This window comes from Rhinolophus ferrumequinum, chromosome 19 (assembly GCF_004115265.2).
Source record: "Rhinolophus ferrumequinum isolate MPI-CBG mRhiFer1 chromosome 19, mRhiFer1_v1.p, whole genome shotgun sequence".
Classification (NCBI taxonomy): Eukaryota; Metazoa; Chordata; class Mammalia; order Chiroptera; family Rhinolophidae; genus Rhinolophus; species Rhinolophus ferrumequinum.
Genome location: NC_046302.1, coordinates 20510232 through 20535071, shown reverse-complemented (window position 1 = coordinate 20535071; position 24840 = coordinate 20510232). Strand labels below are relative to the sequence as shown.

General features: G+C 36.1%; 1 protein-coding gene across 4 annotated transcripts in view; it reads left to right on the top strand.

The window, feature by feature from the left end:
- Positions 1 to 24840, top strand: part of OSBPL1A (oxysterol binding protein like 1A) — a 210087-nt gene that overhangs the window by 4898 nt on the left and 180349 nt on the right. For 2 of the 4 annotated variants that reach the window (XM_033087170.1, XM_033087173.1), the window contains exons 2-4: positions 4185 to 4291; positions 4691 to 4755; positions 12481 to 12603. In XM_033087170.1, coding sequence (XP_032943061.1) covers positions 12483 to 12603 — 121 coding nt within the window. In that variant the 5' untranslated portion in view covers positions 4185 to 4291; positions 4691 to 4755; positions 12481 to 12482. The remainder of the gene's footprint in view (positions 1 to 4184; positions 4292 to 4690; positions 4756 to 12480; positions 12604 to 24840) is intronic. The other 2 variants (XM_033087171.1, XM_033087172.1) reach the window with 2 other exon arrangements.

The window sequence follows — 24840 nt, the reverse complement described above, 5'->3', positions numbered from 1 at the left end:
TCACTGGACACTTAGGTTGCTTCCACCACTTGGCTGTTGTGAAGAATGCTGCTATTAACATGGGCGTGCAGATAGCTCTTTGAGTCCCTACTTTCAGTTCTTTTGGTTATACCTAGGAGTAGAATTACGGATCATATGGTAATTGTAGGCTTAATTTTTTAGGAACTGCTATACTTTCCTAATGTTTTATGAAGTCCAGTTGAAGTATGTATTGATAAAATTAGCCTGGATTTCTTTGAATTTTTAGCTTTTCATATACCTTTAAGAACTCAAAGGATACATTGTTTAATATTTTGAAGTTAGGGTACTTGGGTGAATTAGTGCTGATTGTTGAACTTTATTATCTTGTTTCTCTAGGAATTTTCTGCTTTGATCCTGTAAAAATTAAACTTGGAAAGTAAAGTAGCAGTTCAAATCATAAAATAGTAGACCTCTGACCAAATTTAACAAGTCATGATTGCCCTTTAAACTGTAAGTTTTAGGGTCTCTGCCAAGATCTCAGAGTTGTCAGCGCTAGCATTTAAGCACTACATAGAATGGGGATTTAGTGGCATGGACTGTCACTATGGGTACCACTTTAATTAGGTAATTTGCAGTGTTTATAAAACAGCAAAACACAAATTTGCTTTCCACAAAATAATTTTGAATTAGAAGCCTAGCTTCCCCAGTGGACCTTGGAGGAGAGGAAACAAGGCAGAATGGTCTCTAGTCTCCCAGTTTTTGAAGCTCAAAATGTTTTTTGTTTAGTTATTTCCTTGAAAACATTCCCTTGACCATTAAAATCTCATTACTTGATCTTAACAGAGCTTGGAATTGCGTGAGTGTGAAAAGAGCACTTGAAAACATCCATGAAGTGATCATGAAAAATACTGTGTGTGCTGCTAGGACATGGCTCAAATCCATTCTGATCAGCTGCATTAAGGGATTGCTTGTCTTTTTCTTTTGGCTTAAACATCAGAGACAAAGTACTTTTCTGAAATAAGCTCTTATGATTCCAAAGAACGTTGTAAAAAATCTGTTCAACATGTGAATTTGGATTCTTTTATTTTGTATTTTTTCTAAAGTTAACTGTTAATCACAGAAATTAAATAACTTATAAATTAGAGATGCATCAAATTAAAGAAGTAGCGACAATCCTAAATAATCCTAGAGTATGCATTTTTAAAATTTCTCCCTCTTGGTATCGATTTATTTCTTGTGGCATATAAGAAGAAACTTCATTAATTTTTTTGTCACTAGATAAAGGTGTGCCACTCATAAACACATTGTCTTCAGACCCTGCTATAGGGAAACTTGATTGCCTTGTTCTCAAAGAACTAAGTCCCATCCATGCATCCATCTGTCCGTTTAATTAATATTAATATTAGATTGTGGACTGCATTCTAGGCACCTTGCTAGGTACTAGGGATATAGTGGGGAACGTAATAGATATGGGACTTGTTTTCTGATCCAGTTTACAGTGTAGTGTAAGCAGGAACCAAAGAAACGACCCCACCGATACCTACAGACAGACATGTTGCAAAAAAAAAAAAACAAAACTGAGGGTTTATAAAGAGGATCCATGTAGTTGAGGGTGGAGGTGGAGAGGTAAAGTCAGATCTCTTGAGAGATGTGGATAGTAATTTATTTGTGCACTTGTCTTCCTTATAGCATTTATAAGTTCTCCAGATCTCCTAGTAGAAGGCCTGGTTTTATTCATTAGTGTGTCATCAAAGGTTAGGACAACATCTGGAATGTGGTAGGCCCTCAATTAAGTGGTTTGTTTATTTATTTTTTTATTTATTAATTATTGGGGAATATTGAGGAAACACTACGTTTCTCCAGGGCCCATCAGCTCGAAGTCGTTGTCCTTCAGCGCAGCTCAGCTCCAAGTCTAGTCGCCGTTTTCAATCTTTAGTTGCAGGGGGTGCAGCCCGCCATCCCATATGGGAATTGAACCGGCAACCTTGTTGAGAGCTCGTGCCCTAACCAACTGGGCCATCCGGCTGCCCCAATTAAGTGGTTTATTGGTTCATCTCCTTGTGTGGTAATCGCGATAGGAATGGTGATACAGCTGGTCCTTGAATCCTTTTTCCTTATAATGATGACATGCCTAGGAACTTAACTCTTGTTTGTATCACTTATCCTATGGTGATAGGAATAAAATTGGTTTTATTATATGTCATTTAAAGTTGCAGAACCTATTCACACGCAAAGTGAGGGCTTAAATTACCCTCATCACCACCAGGTGTTGATGGGGAAACTGCAGCTTCTAGGGGCTGTCACACTGGACACCTTCCCAGCTGGTGCTGGTGACTTAGTAGGTGCCCCTTTAAGGAATACGGTTTTAGGTACTAGTGATACTAAGTGGATATGCTACATATTGAGGTCTGCATAGACAGCAATGGGCTTTTAGTTGTGATGGTCCTTGGATGAAAAAAGAAATAGGAATGTTTTTATGCCTTGGTTTGGAACATTTTCTGAGTAGTTTCTTTGTAGCATAGCTGAAAAGAACTTAGAGATCATTTTATTATACTGGTATTTTAGGATGTTCAGTTGGTTTTTAAATTACAGGTATTTTTTGGAGTTGTGCTATTTTGACTGGGTGTTAGAGCCACTAGGAAATTATTTTGCTATACAAATGTATTTTTACTGTTTTCTGCTCCAAAACGATGATTTGTTTGTGGAAGTAAGTTTTAAATGTATACATGATTTTATAAATTTATTTCTAAGGGGAGATAGGAGAAAGTGTCAGTCCCTTCCCACCAGTGCCACTCATTTTTTTTTTTTTTTTTAATTGGGGAACAGTATGTTTCTCCAGGGCCCATCAGCTCCAAGTCATTGTCCTTTAATCTGTTTGTGGAGAGCGCAGCTCAGTTCCAAGTCCAGTCACCATTTTCAACCTTAGCTGCAGGGGGCACAGCCCACCTTCCCATGTGTGAATTGAACCGGCAACCTTGTTAAGAGCTTGCGCTCTAATCAGCTGAGCCACCCGGCCATCCCTGCCACTCCTTTTTAAAGTAATGGAAGGTGATAAAGGGAAAGTATCGAAAATGCCTGTTTGCATTTTGGAATTTATCCTCAAGGTATTGCTTATTTGAGTAAGTTCCAAGTTTTACAGTTGGCAAACCTTTAGAGTTGGTTCGGTCTACAGATAGACTGACTAGTTTTGATGGGTGAAGTGTTAAATTACTTTGAAAAGGAGAGAATGTCTAAGTTGCCTTAAGAATATTTTGCCTGTGTTAAAATGGATACATATGGGATTTATGCATAGAGCAACAAGAGTTTTGTTTTATTTTTCTGTCTTGGTGAAATTTAACTGGCCTTTTTCCCCTCTTAATTTTAAAATACGATTTTATTTCCTTCTGCTCCCCCTCCCCGCCCCAACGCCCCCAATGTCCCATTGTATAGTAAGAGCCCTCTTTCCTGGTAAAGGTACCTAAGAATCTGTTTCTTAGGAAAATGGCCGTCAGCTTGGGCTTTTCATCCACCTGCTTCAGTCTCTTCTAGGATCTTGTTCAGTCTCTCCTTCCCCCTTCCTTTCACCTGTATTTCAAGCTTTCCCTCTCTCCTGGCTCTTGCCCCACTGCCTATAAACATACCCAGGTATCTAATATACTAAAACGGAGGCTATCACCAGCTCTTCAGAAACAAGTTATCTTAAAGGAGTCTGGTGTACTCCTCCCCATTATCCCACTTTAACTTCTCAATTTACCCAAATCTGTTTTTTGTCTCCGTCATTTGCACTGAGTATTCTTGAGTTCATCAATGGCCTCCTACATCAATGGCCCAACCAATTGTCATTTGCAGGTCTGGTCCTCGCCTTTCCTGGGCCTTTCACAGCAATCTGACTCCCTTGAAACACTCTTCTCTCTTGGTTTCAGTGCTACCACCAACGCTCTTCTGTGTTCTCCTCCCCCCTTCGTCCTTTTTGCTAGGTCTCAGTCACGGGTCTCCTTCACCTTAAATGTTAGTCTTTTTCTAGGAGAAGGGGTCTTTTTTACCCTTACGAATTTAAAGACCAATGATATGCTGAAAACTCACTGTTGGAATTCTAGCCTAGGATCGCATTCTCTAGCGTACTCAAACTGGTATTAGCTAATTGCACATGGGACACCTCCCTCTCCATTTCCCATGGGAATCTCAAGCTCACCATGACCAAAATGGAATCACATCTTCACCCAAGATTGTTTCTTTTCTAACAGGTGTTCAGGTTAGAAAGCTTGTTCAACTTGGTGGTCTTGGTGAATTCCTCACTCGAGTCTCAGCTTAAATTTCACTTTCTCTGTGATCCCTTCCATAACTAATGCAGGTGAATCGCTAATCTCCCCTCTTCTCTGTACAGCCGCTGTCCCTTGTATATTACTGTACTTGGCACGTGTTGGTGTGATTATTGTTTGCCCTGTTTCTGGGGGGCAGGGATTGTCTTGTTCATCACTGTGCCTGCAATGCCTATAGCCGATCCTATCATTGGTAGATACTCAAGAAACATTTGTTACATCAATTTTAACCCCAATCCCAGCGTTTATGAGCAACTGGCATGGCTAATATATTACAATGGCCTGTTTAAATACATGATAGATGTTTATCCTTTTCATATTTATTACACAGAAATTGAAGAACTTAAAAAATGTTCATTTAATTTTGACTTGAAGATTTGTTATCTTTAATAACTTATATTTTCTTATAAAGGAATTCCTTTCTGTTGTAGGAAATTTAGAAAATACGACTGTCAAAAGAAGACATTTAAAACTGTTCATAGTTTTACTGCATGGAGTAAGTAACCACTGTTATTATCCTGGTGTATTTTCCCACTCTTTATGACTATATAGAACACATGTACGGATTATGCTGTGTTGAGACCATCCCACCTAACAATATATTGTAATTCCACAGTTTTAGAAATTAGTTTACCTTTTTAATGGTTTCACAGTATTCAGTTAGGTGAGCAAACCTTTATTAATGGACATTCTTTAATATTTTTGCTTTATATTAGTGCTAAAATGAATATAAGTGCGATTAAACTTTTAAAATGATTAGTCAGGTGTTTTATTTTAGTAAATATGCACATAGATGAATGCAGAGATGGATAGTGTAAAAGCTGATTAACAAGCTATGTGAAGAAAGGGTGTTATGGTCACTACTAGATGAAGTCTCCCAGGAAAATATACACTGAAAATAAGTCTGTTGGTCAGAGTTTGGGTTTGGCTCCCGGCAGAGGTTATGTGAGCCCTTTGAAGAGGCAGTTAGTGAGCCTGGCCTTGAGTGAGCACTGGGAACAGGGTTTACAGTATGGTTATTTGGTAGGCCTATGAGGGGACCCCTGGTTCTGGCTTCTGGACCCCTGGCTGGCAGGAGTTTGTGTGGGTACGGGGGGTGGGGAAAGGAGGGGGCGGCTTACAGAGACCAACCTCTACTTCTCAGGGATAGGTGGAAGCAGGACACTTCCTGGGGTGGAATGAGTACCTTCAGCTGATCAGGTAGAAGAACATGGAATTCAGAAATGGGATTAACACAAAACCCAGAAGAACCAAGAATGGATAAGGGCCAGGCTAAGCACACAGCTAAATTTCAGATATCTCCCTTTACTCTGGGGAATTTCCTTTGTTAATTTCCTGTATTCCACAACTTCCTTTCTTGGTTTATGAATTTTGGTGGACCATATCCTCCAGTAGTAGTTTCCTGAGAAATGATGTGTGGCAGGTGAGTTTGCATCCTTGCATGTCTAAAAACATCTTTATTCTACCCCGGCCTTTAAGTGTCTGCTTTAAATTTGGGGTTGGAAATAATTTTTCTCTAGAACTTTGGGGTATTGCTTTGTTGTCTTTTAGCAGCTGCTTGTGTTGACGTTGAGAAGTCAAAATCATTCTGATACCTCTTCCTTTATTACCTTATATATATATTTTTCCTTCCCTGGAAGCTTATGGGATCTTCTTTGTCTCCAAAGTTCTACAATTTTGTGATGATGTGCCTTGATGGGGTCTCTTTTGTCTATAGTTTCAGCACTGCTGGGCTCTTATTGGGCCCTTTTATTCTGTAAAATTTTCTTGCATTTTTTAATTTCCTCCCTATTTTCTTTTTCTAGAAATTCTATTATTTGGAAGTTCAACCTCCTGGACCAGTCCTCTTAATTCTCTTATATTTTCTCTTGTATTTTCTTAACAGCTTTATTTTCTAAGACATATTTCAGTCTTATTTTCCAACTCTTTTATTGCGCTTTTAACTTTTGCTGTCATTTTTAATGGTTAAAGTTCTTTTGTTCTTCAATTTTATTGTTATTTTACATTTTAGTATGGCATCTTGTTTTTGTTTAAGGAGATATTTTTTTATCCTCCATGGATGTTAGTTTTTCTTTTTTAACAGATCCTCTGACTAACTTGTTTTCTCCAAGTTGCTTTTTTTTTCTGTCTTTTTGCTTGGCTTTGGTCTCTGCCGTTCATATTTTAGAGGCTCCATCCTTGTCTATTGGCTCTTGTTTGAGTGGGGAACTAGAAATCTGATTGGAAACTGAGAAAGTAGGTGGGCCTTATTGACTGCCAGCTTCATTATAGAGTTCATCTGGCTTGGCCATTTGTTTGGAGCTCCTGGTGTCTTTCTTCTTAGAATATGTTCTTCTCTAGGGTCCATAACTAGCTTAGTCTCCTCTTGGAGGGTAGAACCTGGATTGCCAGATCAGAAAAGCTGATGAAAGGAAGAGGGCTGAGAGTCATGGTGCTCACTATGCGTAGATGGCTATTTTTTGAAACCATACGTTCAATTCTGTCTTCCATACTCCAGTTTATAGGCCATCTCTTTTAGCTTCTCTAGAGGATGTATTTAACCAGTCCTCTATTGAGGGACGTGGACTTGTTTCTACCTTTTCACTATTGTAAATTGTAAATAATAGTCTTTAAGAACATGCTTAGAAAATAATCTCGTGTAAACATTTCTATAGGATAGATTTCTAGAAATTGAACTATTTGGCAAAGAAAATGATGTATGTGTATTTTTTTCATTTTTATTCTAAAATATACGGTTTACCATCTTAAGTATTTTTAAGTGTACAGTTCAGTGGTATTAAATACATTCATAATACTGTGCTATGATCCCCACCATCCATCTCTGTAACTTTTCATTTTAAAACTGAAACTGTCCCATAAACAACTCCTCATTCCCCTCTGCCCTAATTCTCTGGCAACCACCATTTAACTTCTGTCTCTATGATTTTGACTACTCTAAGTACTATAAATCATATAATGTTTCTTTTTGTGGCTAGCTCATTCACTTAGCATAATGTCATCATGGTTCATCCATGCTGTAGCATATTGCAGAATTTCCTTCCTTTTTAAAGGCTGAATGATACTCCATTGTGTGCACAAATCGTATATACCATAGTTTGCTTATCCATTCATCTGTTAATGGATACTTAGGTTGTTTCCATATTTTAGCTATTGTGAATACTGCTGCTGTGAACATGGCTGTACAAGTATCTCTTCAAGACCCTGCTTTCAGTTCTTTTGGGTATATACCCAGAGTGGAATTGCTGGATCATATGGCAATTCTATTTTTAATTTTTTAGGAATCACCATATGGTTTTCCACAGTGGCTCTACCATTTTACATTCCAGGGCTTTTCTTTGTCAGGAGATTTTTTTTTTATTACTGATTCAGTCTTACTTGTTGTAGGTCTGTTCCGAGTTCTCTTTCTTTATGAGTTGGTATTAGTAGAGTTTTATAATTTCTAGGACTATGTCCATTTTGTCTAGGTTATCCAATTTATTGTTCTCAGTACTCTTTTATAAAGCTTTTTATTTCTGTAGAATTGGTACTAATGTCCTTGCTTTCATGTCTGATTTTAGTAATTTGAGTCTTTTTTTCAGTCTAGCTAAAGGTTTGTCAATTTTACTGAACTTTTCAAAGAACCAAATTCTGATTTTATTGAGTTTTCTCTATTTTTCTATTTTCTATTTTGTTTATCTCTGGTTTAATCTTTATATTTGTTCTCCTGTGATCTTTGGGTTTACTTTGTTCTTTTTAGTTTTTTTTTTTTTTTTCTATTTCCTTAAGTTGTAAAGTTAGGGGTTGGTGATTTGAGAGCTTTCTTGCTTTTTAATGTAAGCATTTGTAGCTATGAATTTTCCCCTTAGCACCACTTTGTATGTTGTATGTTCATTTTCATTTGTCTAAGCATTTTCTTATTCCCTTGTGATTTCTTCCTTTATCCATTGGTTGTTTAAAAGTTTTTGTTTAATTTCCACAATTTTGTGAATTTTCCAGTTTTTCTTCTGTTACTGATTTCTAACTTCATCCCATTGTGGTTGGAGAACATATTTTATGATATATATATATATATATATATATATATATATATATATATATATATCTTTTAAAATCTCTTGAGACTTAATTTGTGGCCTAACATATGATCTCATCTTGGAAAATGTCCATGTACACTTGAGAAGTTGTGTTGGATAGAGTCCTCTATGTGTTAGATCTAATTGGTTTATTGTGTTAAGTTCTCTATTTGCTTAGTTATCTTCTGTCTGGTTATTCTGTTCTTTATTGTGAGTGGGGTATTGAAGTTTCCAACTATTGTGGAACTGTTTCTTCCTTTAATTGTCACAGCTTTTGCTTTATATATTTTGATAATCTGTTTTAGTTATGTAAATGTTTATAATTGTTATATATTGCTGCTGTGTTGAAAGTTTTATTAATACATAATGCACTTCTTTATCACTTGTAAACTTTAAAAAATTTAAAGTCTCTTGTGTCTGATATTAGTGTAGTCATACCTGCTCTGGTTTGGTTACTATTTGCATGGAATATCTTCTTCTGTCCTTTCACTTTCAATGTACTAGTGTCTTTGGATTTAAAGTGAGTCTCTTCTGGACAGCATATAGTTGGATCATGTGTTTTTATCCATTCTTCCAATCTCTGTCATTGTTGGAGAATTTAATCTATTTACATTTAAAGTAATTGTTGATAAGGAGGGACTTCTGTCATTTATTTATATGCCTTAATCACTTTTTTCCCCATTTCCTGCATTATTGTCTTGTTTTGTGTTTAGTTGATTCTTTTGTACTGAAATGTTTAAATTCTTTTCTCATTTTCTTTTGTGTACATGCTATAACTATTTTCTTTGTGGTTACCATGGGGATTACTTTCAACATCCTAAAATTGACACTCTAGTTTGAATTTATATCAGCTTCAATAACATACAAAAACTCTGCCCCTTTTGATTGTTGTCACAAACTTTCATCTTTATGCATTGTATGCCCCAAATCATAAACCAATTATTCTTTGAAATAGTCTCAGATTATATAGAAAACAAGATTTGGAATTACAAACCAAAGTTACAATAATACTAGCTTTTAGACTGTGAATGTAAGAAATGTCCAAACCTATAGAGAATTTTTATGAGTTTATTTGAGCCAAACTGAGGACATTTGCCAGGAAGCAAGCTCAGATGATCCAGAGAATGTCAGTTTTGGAGTGTTTTTTAAAAAAATACATTTGGAATTAAAGAGGGAATATAAGTGAGATTGCAGTACGGTGGGAGAATGCAAGGTACAGGCTGGTTAACAGGATTACGTGCTCCCACGAGGGTGGTTAGCCTTTGAGGGGTCTGGAAAAGAGGATTACTTTTGGCATGTCAAAGGTGTGTTAAATTAGATGCACGAGAACAGTAGACAGGGCTTGCCTAAAAACCTTTTACTAAAGTTATAGACCCACCATGACCTGCCCAGTTAGGAATTTCTGATCAGATCACCCTGTAAGGTAACTCTCGTTTAGATTTATTACAGTACCCCCTTTTTATCAACAAGACTAATAATTGTTTTTTTCTTTAAATGTGTTTCTCAAATCATGTAGAAAACAAAAAGTACAGTTAAAAACCAGTGTTACAATAATACCAATTTATATTTGCCCTCGTATTTACGTTTATTGAGATGTTTATTCTCCATATGGTTTTGAGTTACTGTTTAGTGTCCTTTCATTTTACCTTGTAGGACTCCCTTGAGCATTTCTTTCTAGGCCAGGTCTAAAGATAATGACCTCCCTGAGCTTTTGTTTTTCTAGGAATGTCTTAATTTTACCTCATTTTGAGGGATAGTTTGCTGGATATAGGATTCTTGGTTGACACTTGTTTTCTGTTAGCACTTTGACTATATCAGCCCACTGTCTCCTGGATTCCAAAGTTTCTGATGAGTAATCTGCTGGTAAATTTATTGAAAATCCCTTGTATGTGATGATATCTTCTCTCTTTCTGCTTTCAAGATTATTTCTTTGTCTTTGGTGTTTGAAAATTTGATTCCAGTGTGTCTTGATTTGCATCACTTGAGTTTAGCTTATTTGGATTTTGTTGAGATTCTTGGATGTATTCAAATCTTTTATCATATTTGTGAAGTGTTCAGCCATTATTTCTTAAAATATTCTCCCTGCCCCTTTCTCTTTGTCTGGGACTCCCACAATGCATATATTGGTCCCCTTAATGGTGTTCCAGAGGTCCCTTGGGCTTCATTTACTTTCCTTAAATCTTTCTGTTCTTCAGATTCAGTAACTTCCATTGTCCTATCTTCAAGTTTGTTGATTCTTCTGCCTGCTCAAATCTGCCTTTGAATCCCTCTAGTAAGTTTTTCATTTCAGTTATTGTATTTTCAGCTCCAGAATTTCTTTTTGGTTTCTTTTTAGGTTTTCTCTTTATTGATATTTCCATTTTGTTCATACATCACTTTCTTACATCTTCCTTTAGTTCTTTGAGCATCTTTAAAACAGTTGTATTAAAGTCTGTCTAGTATATATCTGCCATCAGGTCTTTTCAGGGACAGTTTTTGTTGATTTATTTTTTTCCTTTGAATGGACCATACTTTCCTGTATCTTTTGTTGCCTTGTGATTTTTTTCTGTCAAATAGTGGACATTTGAATCTAATAATGTGGTAACTTTGGAAATCATATTTTCTCCCTTCCCCAGGATTTTCTGTTTGTTGTTTATTGTCTTTTTGTTTGTTTGTTCATTGTCTTTTGATTGATGTAGGCTGTCTTTGTGCCAAGGGTCAGTCTGAGGTATAAACTTAAGGTCGACATAGGTCTTTACTGAGCTTTTCTCTGGGCAACAGCAGTCACATTCTAATTTTTCCCATATATGCAGTTGTTTTGAATCTCCTAGTCTTTAATGTCTGGCTCTTAAAAGGGGAAAAAGAGAGAAATGGAAGGGGGGTAAAAGGGCACTGGCCCTTTAACTTCCTTGGAAATCACTTTAGTGGGAGAGGGAGGCGCTTGCAGCCATTGCTGCCCACCTCTTTTCCTGCACCTCTGTGATCAGAAGCAGCAGTCAGTGATCAGAGCACAGAGCCCTGATATTTGGAGGACAAGATCCTTTTTGCTAATCCTGGCTCCCATAGGCTGTTCCAGGAATACTGTATAGCTGTCGGCCATGAGGCTGGGTTTGGAGGATGGCTAGTTGTTTCTGAGCTAACAGCTGAAATTGACCAAAATTAACTATAGTTTACCTTCCAAATCTTTTCCTGGTAGTTGCAAGCCTTCAATAAATTCTAGAGTTCCAAAATAGTTACATCAGATTTTGCTAGTGCCTTTGTTGTCTAGGTGGGGAGAAAGATTTCTGGTGCATCCTCTATACTATCTTCCCAGAATCCTCCCTGGGTGTTTGTGTATTTTGAAAATTATTTGATATTATCAAATTGTTGCATCTCTCCCGACAACATATTAAAAATTGTATCCATTTATATTCATTCATATTAGCAGTTTATCAGAGTGCACATTTCCTGTCCATACAAGCACTGGGTGTGTTTGATCTTTTTTTTTTTTTTTTTTTTTTTTTTTGCTAATCTGGTATGCAGAAAAATTCTTTGTGTTTATTTGTATTTATTTGATTAATAGTAAGAATGAAATTTGTATTACTTTTAGGAATTGTTATTCATAACATGTTGACATAAATGCCTCAGATTTGTTTATAGTCCTCTATAGTTGGTAAGAAAATATGAAAGAAAAAATTTATTTGTAATAATAGTGACTCCAAGGTACTTATCAAAATTTATATTTTTCTGTTTAAAATGGTTTTTTTGAACAGGTTTTGAATGTTTTAATTTATGCCAGTCTTTTAATAATTCTTTTTGAATGGCAATATTTTAACTTTGTCTAATTATTGATGTAATAACTGTTTGAAAAATACTTTGTATTTGACAGAATGCTTTTATAGACACAATTTTACAACAGCTCATGGGATTGGTTGTATTTTGTAGATGAGGGGAACAGAGACTTTGAGAGATTAAGAAACTTGCCCAAATGTCTAGTGTACTTCTTTGATAGTAATACAAAAGGCAGGGAGTCTGTCTGGGTTAAGTTTTGGCCCTGCAACTGATTTTTTTAAATCAGTTTTTGTGTCTATCTTATTAGCTGCAAAATCAAGATCATTCTTTTCCCTTTTTGGCAGGTAATATCTGAAAGCTATTTAGATAATAATAATATTATCTTAGATAATAGTAATATCATTACTTTTTAAATATAGAAATGAATACAGAAGCAGAACAACGGCTTCTCCATCATGCCAGAAATGGCAATGCTGAAGAAGTAAGACAGCTATTAGAAACTATGGAAAGGAATGAAGTAATTGCTGACATTAATTGCAAAGGTAAGTTTTGAATGGATTTTTAAAATTTTCTCTTGCACCTACTTATGTACTTTCTCTTATGCACTACTCTGTCCTTTACTTAGCACTGATTTTTGTGGTTTTTCTTGCAATAAATGTCCATTTCTTATTCTAAAAAGAACCCCCACAAGAGTAGGTAAAATGCTTCTCCTAATTACTTCAAAGTCAGAGAAGTTAAGATCCAGTCTTAAAATTGTCAGTGGATCCCAAACCTTATGACTCACAAGAGTGAGCCTGAGCCCGTAAGATGCATGCTGTGATAATTTTTCTTCTCAGAGACATTGTGGTTGAACCAGCAGGTTCGAATGTTTACTGTATGCCCAGAGTCATGTGAAGTACCTTGGAGATCGTGTCAGTCAGACTCCCTTCCCTCACTGAGACTAGTCTAGTTGATTAATAGATCAGACTAGTCTACATTAACAATATGTATCAGAATACAGAAGTGCAGGATGTCATGGAACCTCTTAGGAGAGGTATATAACTAGACCTTGAAGGATTAACTTCATGGAGGAATTGATTCTAAGGTGATATACGAAGAATGTGTAGGACTTACCCACGTGAAACTAGAGAAGAAAAGGGCTCAAGCCAGAAGAAACAGCATGTGCCAAGGTCCTGAGGTGAGAGGTAACCTAGATGGCAAAGACCTGCAGGCAGGAGGGGGTGAGGGATAAGGCTAGGTGGATAGGTAGCAGCCAAATCATAATGTGCCTTGTGCAACAAAGTTGCACATATATTGTACTCAAGTGTGCAAAGAAAGAGAATTTATTTTCTACAATGGTTCTAATATTTCAACCAGCACCTCTCACTCTGGGAATATGGAGGACTAAATGTTAGTCCTTGGGTACCTCAATCTCAGGAGCTTTTTTGATAAATGATTGGTCTTCCAGAGCCTCTCATCTCTCTCCTTCCCCCATCTCCCCTGAGGTGGCATTTAAATGTAAAGGTGAGCCTTGCTGTGTGTTTGTACAGCCTTTGGTTCCTCAGTGACCCTTTTCTTCCTAGTTCTCCTTAAGCATTTGTAGCTGAAGTAGAACTTAGGGACAAAGTCAAACTCAGGTGCCTCAGTTTGTTATGTGATATTGGTGGTACTCCTGGACTGTCTCAGGAAATTCACCATGGCTCTTGTTAGCTTTGTGTCACCCTGACCCTCTGTCACACTTCCATGTGGCACATGGCCAAGGTATGCTGATTGAACTCATCCACACAGGAGTGTGGCCGAGGGTGACATGTGGCAATTTGGTGACATATGGGAGCTAAGAGCAGCTATGGTTAGCCAGAATTTGGCCTCCCCTCTGCCTACACTACAGAGTTTACTTTGCTGTGGCCACCTTGCAGGTGAGTGCTGGGATAGGTGGTCTGCTAGGGTAGCTTTTCCTAGCGTCCCACATGCCACACGGTTATTCTCAGTGTTCCCTCATTTATTGTACTCTCTGGGCTTACAATCAGGAGCCACATGTCTCATCTTATGTCTTTTCCTCTTCCCAAATCCTCTGTCCCAGATGGATATTTCATTCTGTATACATTCTCTTGTTCTAGAGCAATAAACCTCATGACCTTCAGTGGGGGAGGAGTATTATTATCTGTGCAGCAAGGAAGAAACTGTGATCTGAGTTGTCCAGGAAGTTCAGTCTGAGCTGGTTCTTGGTATGCTAAGGAATTCTAAAATTACTCCCGAAGTGTTTGAGGTCCAAAAGAATATCTATTACAGAAGCACTGAGTCACGCTTCTGAGAAACCCAAATAGTGTTGTAATTAGGAGGTGAAGGCAAGGGCTATTTATGAGAAAGGGAATTGGAGTAATTACATTAACAGAAGGAACGAATTTCTATAGGTGCAGATAAGCTAACGTAGTGATGCTAGTTCTAAAGAATATCTTGATTTTCAGTCTGGTATCATAACAAACAGTTGTTTGGAATACAGTGCTGCTTTAGGCCCAGTCCAAAGGTTATTTTACCCAATTTTAACTTTCCAAAGTTTTGAGGAGTAAGACGTCCAAGGCAGTTCCTGTGGGATGGAAATTCTGGCTCCATTTTAAAGTGGTTCTGTCCATATTATAGTTCACGTTTCTCCCTTTTGATCAAGATCTTTCCTTGAAAGCATCACAGATCAATCATTGAAAAGCAACACTGATCAATTATTAAAAGCATCATTGGTCCTTTGTTGCTGGGAAAGCACTTTCCCAGTATATCATGTCCCACAGAGGAAGGAAAGAGGGTGTGTGTTGGATTCTTTTTGTTTTTCGTTTTGTTTTAAGGAGCCTAAGACCACATTTGAGCAATAAGAGCACCAGAACAGAGTAAGGCCGTACTGTCATGTTCCTTTAAGCAAACATCCACTGTAGTTTCTTGAAGTTTCTCATATGAAGTCTCCTAGTTCTTAGTGATCATCTCACAGTGTTGAGATGTTTGATTGTTTCGTCTGCTTTCACTGGATATCTGAGAGGTGGCTTTGTAACATCAAGCTGTGTAAAACAAAGTTTTATAACAGGAAAAATTTCTGTAATAACAAACCATTAAGTCCAATTTGAAGAATAAACCTGAACCAGGAGGCAGTATCAGAGGGCAGCCAGCTGAAGATACCAAAGAACCATGAGGTGTTAGTTAGTAGGCACTGTGTTTAATCATTTGATTTGTGCCTAAATTTTTATCTAATTCCATCTCTGTTGCATCAGAGATTTTTTTTCCCCAGGTACAACAAGACATGTTAACAATGGAGCAAACCCTATCTTGTTCAGCTAGGATATGGTCAGGAGCAATTCTGTTACCTGATACAACTAGTGCAAGGGGATTTAAACATTTTTCCTGGTTGGTTATTGCTTTGGTGGTAGCTCTGGCAATTTCCCCCAAGATTTTTTGATAAGTTTCTAATTATGTATTCATTCATTGCAACACCTTCCCAAGGAAAAAGGTATTCTTCCAAATCTGGCGTCTTCGCTGGGGTTGGCATCGCCAGGCATCGAACACCTGACACTGTGTTGCAACCACTTGCGTGTTTTGACCTGTGAAATAGGTTTAAAGCTCATATCCAATGCTGAGTTTATCTTTCCAGGCAGAAATTAAGGGGAAAAAAGGAAACGATAACTATCACAGTGAGTTGTTGGCCTCTTATTTGTGAGTATGAATGAACTAAAGTGAGGAAAAAAGGGAAAATGAAGATGTAGAACATACACACCTGGCCAAGAACCTGGGATTAGCTGATCACAACAGATGCCATCTACCTCACTTCCTAGTAATTTTTATTTTCAAATTTTCTGTTGCTGTACACTAATTACTTAACATTACCTGATACGGTCCTTTCCTTCTTGGTTATAAAGAGTCCTTTTGGGGGGCGGCCGGTTAGCTCAGTAGGTTAGAGTGCGGTGCTCATAACACCAAGGTTGCTGGTTTGATCCCCACGTGAGCCACTGTGAGCTGCGCCCTCCACAACTCAATTGAAACAGCTACTTGACTTGGAGCTAATGGGTCCTGAAAACACACACTTAAATAAATAAAAATTAAAAAATAAATAAAAATTAAAATATAAATAAAAAAGACCTTTTGATGGTGTCTTTTCCTGTACACTACACATAATCTCCTGGTTGTTAGCTTGTGATATTTGATTGTTTCATCTCCTTTCATTGGAAATCAAAAGCAGGGAAATCTAAATGCATAGGTCTCCCTGGTAAGGCTGCTGGGAACCCTGTAAGCAATGTGTACCAGGCTGATTTTCCCAAGGATGCTACCATAAGTCAGTCTTTTTTCCTTAAAGCTGTCTGGTTATGTCTGAGACTATTCATGTCTTTCTCAAACATGACATTCCAGTCAAGCCCTTGGTAATATAACCAGTGTTTCCAATTGAGTCCTATTATAAAGAGAAAAGAGTCTTATTGAAGTTATGTAAATAATTACATGGCCATGAAAATAGGCATACTCACTAAGAGTTTCCAAATTCTGAAGGATCAGGTAGGAAGGAAAAGATAAATGTTTGAATTCTGCTTACAAAGGTATAATTTACCAAATTGCTGTAGGTTGTAGGTAGCTTCGGATAAAAAATTTCCTTATATCTGGAAAACAAAGATAAAAAAAGTAACATTTTAAAGAAAAAGTCATAAAGGTTATAATCATCCTTATCAGTTCTTCAGTCCCATGTTATGAATTCTCACTGACCTTTATCTTTTGTTAGCTTGAATCCAGTTTTTCCTTAGAGTTCTGCAAATCCGTGCCTGGTGTAATGGTGTAATCTGGAAGTTTATCAGAAACCTGTATTTTAGAGTAAGTGTCAAGAGTTCTCTCCATGAATCTCTCTGAAGATGAATCAAATTTGCAAAAAGTGTGAGTAAGACAGTGACGCCCTGTAAATGACAAGGCTTAATAACATGGTTAAAGATCTGATTACAGTGCGATTGACAAAGAAATTTGTTGCTTTTCTTTGCAACACACAACTTTTTAAGATACCAGCTAGAATTACAAACCAAAACATTATATCAGGGCATTTTAGATTTTTAGAAATTTTTATAAAATTTTAGAACATTTTAATAATAATATATGCATACAAATTTATTTCTTGTATGATGGCTTCCCTTTTATTAAGAGACAAAGAGAGATCCTTTGAAATATTTCAGGGATCCTTCTTAAAAATCTATTTTTTTCAGGTTAAGAAAGAGACTCATTTCTGATTTTTGGGAAGCTTATCAAACATATCAAAACTTTTAAAACACTTGATCAAATAGATTCATAGGTCATTATGAAATAATACTCATTCATATAATCATGGTGACAAAGACTTAACAGGTAAATACAGAAAGTTAAATAGTTGTAAGCAAAATTTAGCTCTTTTTATATTTAGAAAACTCAGTTTACCTAAGCAATCAAAGACCTGAAGATAAAGAACACAAGAAATCACAAAATCTTTGCTTTCCCTTTATAATCTTTATTGACAGCATACCGAATGTACAGGAGAACTTTGTCCTTTTAGCAGATGAAAGAATACTGTTTTATATAAATACACTGTTGATATTAAAACTTATAATAAATTCATTCAATCTTATCTAGCTTGACCATACACAGAATTTTCTTTCTCAAGATTCCTTTTCACAAACCTTTTATAGCTTTCCTTGTATTAATAATTTCCTCAAAAAAGGATTTCCATACTTTTTACCTCAGTTTAGTGAAAACGCATATCCAACTTACCTTACATTTGTTTCCCTTATTATTCCTAGTAGTTTCAATTACATATATTGGAACTTTTAACCCTTAAAAGCCTCAATTTCTAATGAAAACTAATTGTGAACTTTTATATCAGTATTTTTTTAGATTGACAAATTTATGAATACATTTCAAAGTTTCAAGAAATGTGCACTTTTTAATAGTACAGTCTTTCATTGTGACACAAGAGATGTTTATTAATAAACCGAAATTTATATTTCAGTTTCTTTGTAATAAGAAGCTAAAAGTAGGTACACGTAGGCTTATTTAGCAATTAATGAATGTTTCACTATTTGATCTTATTTGGAAATGATCTAAGTATTCAGCAGATTTCCATCATTTAATTTAGCTAGCAAAATGTTCAAGTTTCAAGATACCAAAAGATATTAGAAAATTATCTTTAAGTATATATACCATCACACATAATTATTGCTAAAGAGTTTCACTGAAAAATCTTTTATTCTATTTACATTTATTTATTAGTTCTTAACAAATATGTTTAGATTACTTATGAAAATGTCATTATACCAAGTTATTTTTCTTGACAGATTTGTTAGCTTAGGTAGAATAAAAGTATTATACTTTATTCTGATAACTCTAAAGACATGTCTATTTTAACTAAACCAACAAACTTAAATTAGCTTTAATACCAAATAATTTTTCAGAACCTGAAAACATTTGGATGAGTTTCTGTTATATTTCTTAATTTATGTAAGTGCTTAATTTCTTTAAGTTAATTAAACAGAGATTTTTTACAAACTAATTTTATTAATATTTTCTGGAGGTAGACATAGATATACATATATAGACAGATGTATACAGAGACCTGATTGTTTCTTTTTTAAAGTTTAAGCCAGGAGATAGGTACAATAAGGCAAAAATCCACTAGTTTACAACAGTTGGAGTAAGTTAAGTTTATTCGTTCAGAATGCTAAGGCTTTTACTATTTTTAGAGAAGATGTTAGATTTGTATTTGTCCTTGACAATTTTTAGGGAGGCTGGGGCTGGAACGGTGAGGTCAGTTGTAGGCTGTGTTTACATTCCACAGGATGGCGCGGGAAGTTGCTGAGGAGTCTTTAAAAATTCTTATCAGACTTTTAATTCTGTCAAATTGCTGATCATAGTCATTAAATTCTTTGAAGTATCTTGTCAGGTTTCAGGCAGGACAAAGAGTTAAGAAATTATAAAGCCACCTGCTCAGATGGCCACGTTTCTTTTAGGATCATTTTAGAGCTGTTTTTTAAAAGTGGTTTTGTCTTTTAGAAGCTTCTGCATATCAGTCAAGAATGTATTCTACTCATCCTGAGATGCTGGGAATCCTTTCTTTTAAAGGGGGAAAAAGGGCTTGAGGTAGGCTTAAAATGAAGGCTTTCCTGAATGGCTATTAGAGTTTAAAATTATTTTGGCTAAGTTGGTCCATTTTATTAAAAAAGCATAAGAGGAGCAACCAAAACGTTATACATATACTAGCTAGAGTCTCAAGAAAGGAACTTTTAGAGGGTGAATGTCTCATGTTAAAGAAAATTCCCGAGAGCTGTCATGTTTGGACAAAAAGACGAAAGAGATACTAACTAAAGCCTCAGGTAGTTTGACTGCCAAAAATACACTGACACTTGCACTTTTTGAATGGCAGGGAACAAAAAGTCAACACTCTCAAGATGAGAGAAAAACTCCCGTTTTATGTTTTTTGTTTTTCTTTTTGTTACATACACATTGATGGCTTTAGTTAAGCCTTGGGTCTTGGAGCCAGACTAATACCTAAGGGGGATGTGCAATCTAACCCATTCCATGATGAATTTATCCTATTACGGGAGACTTTTTTTTTTTTTTTTTTTTTTTTTTTAGTTTCAGGTACACAAGACAAAGTAATACTTAGACGTTTATCATTTATATCCCTCACACTGTGTGAACTCCCCTCCCCCCATCCACTACCCCTCTGACATCGCACAGAGCCATTACATTTCCACTGTTTCTATTCCTAATGCTGTACTCCACTTCTTGTAAGTATATACATACGTATGTAAAATTATAGTTGGCATTCATTATTGTTCAGCTTCAGCTTCAGGTGTACAGTGCAGTGATCAGGCATCTACATCTTCTTCCCTGAGATGGTCTCCCAAATGGGACAAGTGTCCATCGGATACCCTACAAAATCTTTACAGCATTATTGATTACATTCCCCAAATTAATTTTCAAAACCCCGTGGCCATCTTGTGGTTACTGACTGTTTTCTAATCGCCTCACCTTCCCCCTTATCCTCACCCCGCCTCCCATCTAGCAACCCTCAGTTTTTCCTCTATGTCTCCAAAACTGTTTCTGATTAATTCATTCACTTATTCTTTTCTTTAGATTCCACATATAAGTGAGATCATATGGTATTTGTCTTTCTCTGTCTGACTTATTTCAGTTAACATAATGTTCTCTAGGTCCATCCATGTTGTTGCAAATGGTAAGAATTCTTTCTTCTTTATGGCTGCGTAATACTCCATTGTATAAACGTACCACAGTTTCTTAATCCAGTCATCTACCGAAAGGCATTTCAGTTGTTTCCATGTCTTGGCAATTGTGTATAGTGCTGCAATAAACATAGGAGTGCTTAAAGTTTTTTGAATTAGAGTTTTGGATTTCTCCGGATAGATACCTAGGAGTGGAATTGCTGGATCATAAGGTAGTTCCATTTTCAGATTTTTAAGATACCTCCATACTGTTTTCCATAGTGGCTGCACCAATCTGCAATCCCACCAACAGTGCACAAGCGTTCCCTTTTCTCCACATCCGCGCCAGCACTTGTTTGTTGATTTATTGATGATAGCCATTTTGACTGGGGTGAGGTGGTATCTCATTGTGGTTTTTATTTGCATTTCTCTGATTGTTAGTGAGGTTGAGCATTTCTTCATATGTCTGTTTGCCATCTGTATGTCCTTTTTAGAAAAATGTCTCTTCATGTCCTCTGCCCATTTTTTAATTGGGTTTTTTGTTTTTTTGGAGTTGAGTTGAGTGAGTTTTTTATAAATTTGTGATATTAACCCCTTATCAGATATATTATTGGCAAATATCTTTTCCCATTCAGTAGGATCCCTTTTTGTTTTATTGATGGTTTCCTTTGCTGTGAATAAACTTTGTAGTGTGATGTAATCCCACATGTTTATTTTTTCTCTTACTTCCCTCGCGCGAGGGGATATATCAGTAAAAATCTTACTCCGGGTAATGTCTGTGAAGTTTCTTCCTATATTTTCTTCTAGGAATTTTATGGTTTCAGATCTTACATTTAAGTCTTTAAGCCATTTTGAATTTATTTTTGTATATGGTGTAAGGAGGTGGTCCAGCTTCATTTTTTTGCATGTGTCTGTCCAGGTTTCCCAGCACCATTTATTGAATAGACTGTCTTTACCCAACCGTAAATTCTTGCTTCCATTGTCGTATATTAAATGGCCATATAGGCATGGATTTATTTCTGGACTCTCTATTCTGTTCCATTGATCTATGTGTCTGTTTTTATGCCAGTACCATGCTGTTTTGATTACTGTAGCCTTGTAGTATAATTTGAAGTCAGGTATTGTTATACCTCCCACTTTGTTCTTATTTCTCAAGATTGCTGAGGCTATCTGGGGTCTTTTATGGTCCCATATAAATTTTAGGATTATATGTTCTATTTCTGTGAAAAAAGTCTTTGGTAGTTTGATAGGAATTGCGTTGAATATGTATATTGCCTTAGGCAGTATGGACATTTTAACTATATTAATTCTTCCTATCCATGAACATGGTATATGTTTCCATCTATGTGTATCTTCTTTTATTTCTTTCTTCAGTGTCTTATAATTTTCTGAGTACAGATCTTTTACTTCTTTGGTTAAATTTATTCCCAGGTATTTTATAGTTTTTGAAGCAATTGTAAATGGGATTGTTTTTTTAATTTCTCCTTCTGATGTTTTATTATGGGTATATACAGATGCAACTGATTTCTGAATATTAATTTTGTATCCTGCTACTTTACTAAATTCATCTATCAGCTCTAATAGTTTCTTGGTGGAGTCTTTAGTGTTCTCTATATATAGTATCATATCATCTGCATATAATGACAATTTTACTTCCTCCTTACCGATTTGGATGCCTTTTAGTTCTTTTTCTTGTCTGATTGCTGTGGCTAGAACTTCCAGCACTACGTTGAATAGAAGTGGAGAAAGTGGGCAACCTTGTCTTGCTCCTGATCTTAAGGGGAATGGTTTAGCTTTTCCCCATTGAGTATGATGTTAGCTGTGGGTTTATCATATATGGCTTTTATTATTTTGAGATATGATCCCTCAGTTCCCACTTTCTTAAGGGTTTTTATCATAAATGGCTGCTGGATTTTATCAAATGCTTTTTCTGCATATATTGATATGATCATGTGATTTTTATTTTTCATTTTGTTAATGTGGTGTATCACATATAATTGATTTGCGGATGTTGAACCACCCTTGCATACCAGGGATGAATCCCACTTGATCATGGTGTATGGTCTTTTTAATATATTGCTGAATTCTGTTCACTAGTATTTTTCTTTTTTTTTTTTTTGTTTGCTAGTATTTTGTTGAGGATTTTTGCTTCTATATTCATTAGAGATATTGGCCTGTAGTTTTCTTTTTTTTGTGGTGTCCTTGTCTGATTTTGGGATCAGGGTGATAATGACTTCATAAAAAGTGTTTGGGAGCGTTCCCTCCTTCTGGATTTTTTGGAAGAGCTTGAAGAGAATAGGTGATAATTCTTTTTTGAACGTTTTGTAAAATTCACCTGTAAAGCCATCTGGTCCAGGGCTTTTGTTTGTTGGCAGATTGTTGATTACTGATTCAATTTCCCTGGTGGTAATCAGTCTATTCATGTTTTCTGTTTCTTCTTGAGTTAGCCTTGGAAGGTTGTACGCCTCTAGAAAATTGTCCATTTCTTCCAAATTGTCAAATTTTTTGGCATATAGTTGCTTATAGTAATTTCTTAAATTTTTTGTATTTCTGCGGTTTCTGTTGTCACTTACCCTCTTTCATTTCAGATTTTATTAATTTGGGTCCTCTCTCTCTTTTTTTTAAATGAGTCTGGCTAAAGGTTTGTCGATTTTGTTTATCTTCTCTAATAACCAACTCTTGAATTCATTGATCTTTTGTATTGTTTTTCTGGTTTTGATTTCATTTATTTCCGCTCTGATCTTTATTATCTCCTTCCTTTTACTCCCTTTGGGCTTATTTTGCTGTTCTTTTTCCAGATCCCTAAAGTGTGAAAATAAACTGTTAGTGATTTTTCTTGTTTCTTTAGGTAGGCCTGCAATGCTATGAATTTCCCTCTTAGGACTGCTTTCGCGGCATCCCATAGATTTTGGGTTGTCGTGTTTTCATTTTCGTTTGTCTCGAGATATCTTTTGATTTCTTCCTTGATCTCCTGCTTGACCCATTCATTATTTAGTAACATGTTATTCATCCTCCATGAATTGGTGTGTCTTCCAGTTTTTTTCCTCTAATTCATTTCTAATTTCATGGCACTATGGTCAGAGAAGACAATTGGTATGATTTAAATTTTCTTAAATTTATCAAGACTTGTTTTGTGGCCTAACATATGGTCCATCTTGGAAAATGTTCCATGTGCGCTTGAGGAGAACGTGTATTCTGCAGCTTTGGGGTGAAATGCTCTGAAAATACCGATTAAATCCAAGTGGTCCAATGTATCATTTAAGGCTGTTGTTTCCATATTGATTTTCTGTCTGGAAAACCTGTCCCTTGTTGTCAAAGGTGTGTTGAAGTCCCCTACTATGATACTGTTACTGTTGATCTCTGTCTTTATGTCAGTCAATATCTGTTTTATATATTTAGGTGCTCCTATGTTGGGTGCATAGATATTTACTAAGGATATGTCCTCTTGTCAGATCGATCCCTTTATGGTTATATAGTGCCCATCTTTGTCTTTAATATGTTCTTCATTTTAAAGTCTATTTTGTCTGATATAAATATTGCAATTCCAGCTTTTTTCTCATTTCCATTTGCATGAAACATCTTACTCCAACCCTTCACTTTCAGCCTGTGTGTGTCTTTTGATCTGAGTTGAGTCTCTTTTATACAGCATATACAAGGGTCTTGCTTTCTTATCCACTCAGCCACCGTATGTCTCTTGATTGGAGTGTTTAATCCGTTTACATTTAAAGTGATTATTGATAGATACATAGTTATTGCCATTTTTAAATTTGTAGTTAGATTGTTTTCATCTTTCTTCTATTTATAGAAGTCCTTTTAGTATTTCTTGCAATGCTGGCTTGGTGGTAATAAATTCCTTTAGCTTATTCTTTTCTGGGATGCTCTTTATCTCTCCATCAACTTTAAATGATAGCCTTGCTGGATAAAGCAATCTAGGTTGTAGGCCTTTGTTTTCCATCACTTTAAGTATCTCCTGTCACTCCCTCCAGGCCTTCAATGTTTCTGTAGAAAAGTCATTTGATAGTCTTAAGGAAGTTCCCTTGTGTGTAACCCTCTGTCTTTCTCTTGCTGCTTTTAGGATTCTCTCTTTGTCTTTAACCTTTGCCATTTTAACTATAATGTGTCTTGGTGTGGACCTGTTTGGGTTTATCCTGGTTGGAACTCTCTGCACTTCCTGGGCTTGTATGTTGGTTTCTTTCATCAGGTTAGGGAAGTTTTTGGACATTATTACTTCAAATATGTTCTCAATCCCTTGCTTCCTCTCTTCACCTTCTGGTATTCCTATAATGCGCATGTTCTTGTGCTTGATGTTATTCCAGAGGTCTCTTAAACCATCTTCATTGTTTTTTATTCTTTTTTCTTGCTGTTGTTCTGTTTGGGTGATCTCTGCTAACTTGTCTTCTAAGTCGCTGATTCGATCCTCTGCTTCATCTAACCTGCTGTTAATTCCTTCAAGTGAGTTCTTTATTTCAGTAATTGTGTTCTTTAGTTCTAACTGGTTGTTCATTATGATTTCTCTATCCTTCTTTTTGTCGTCTCTAAGCTCCTTAAAGATTCTTATCATGACTGTTCTGAACTCTGTCTCTGATAGGTTGGTTACCTCTG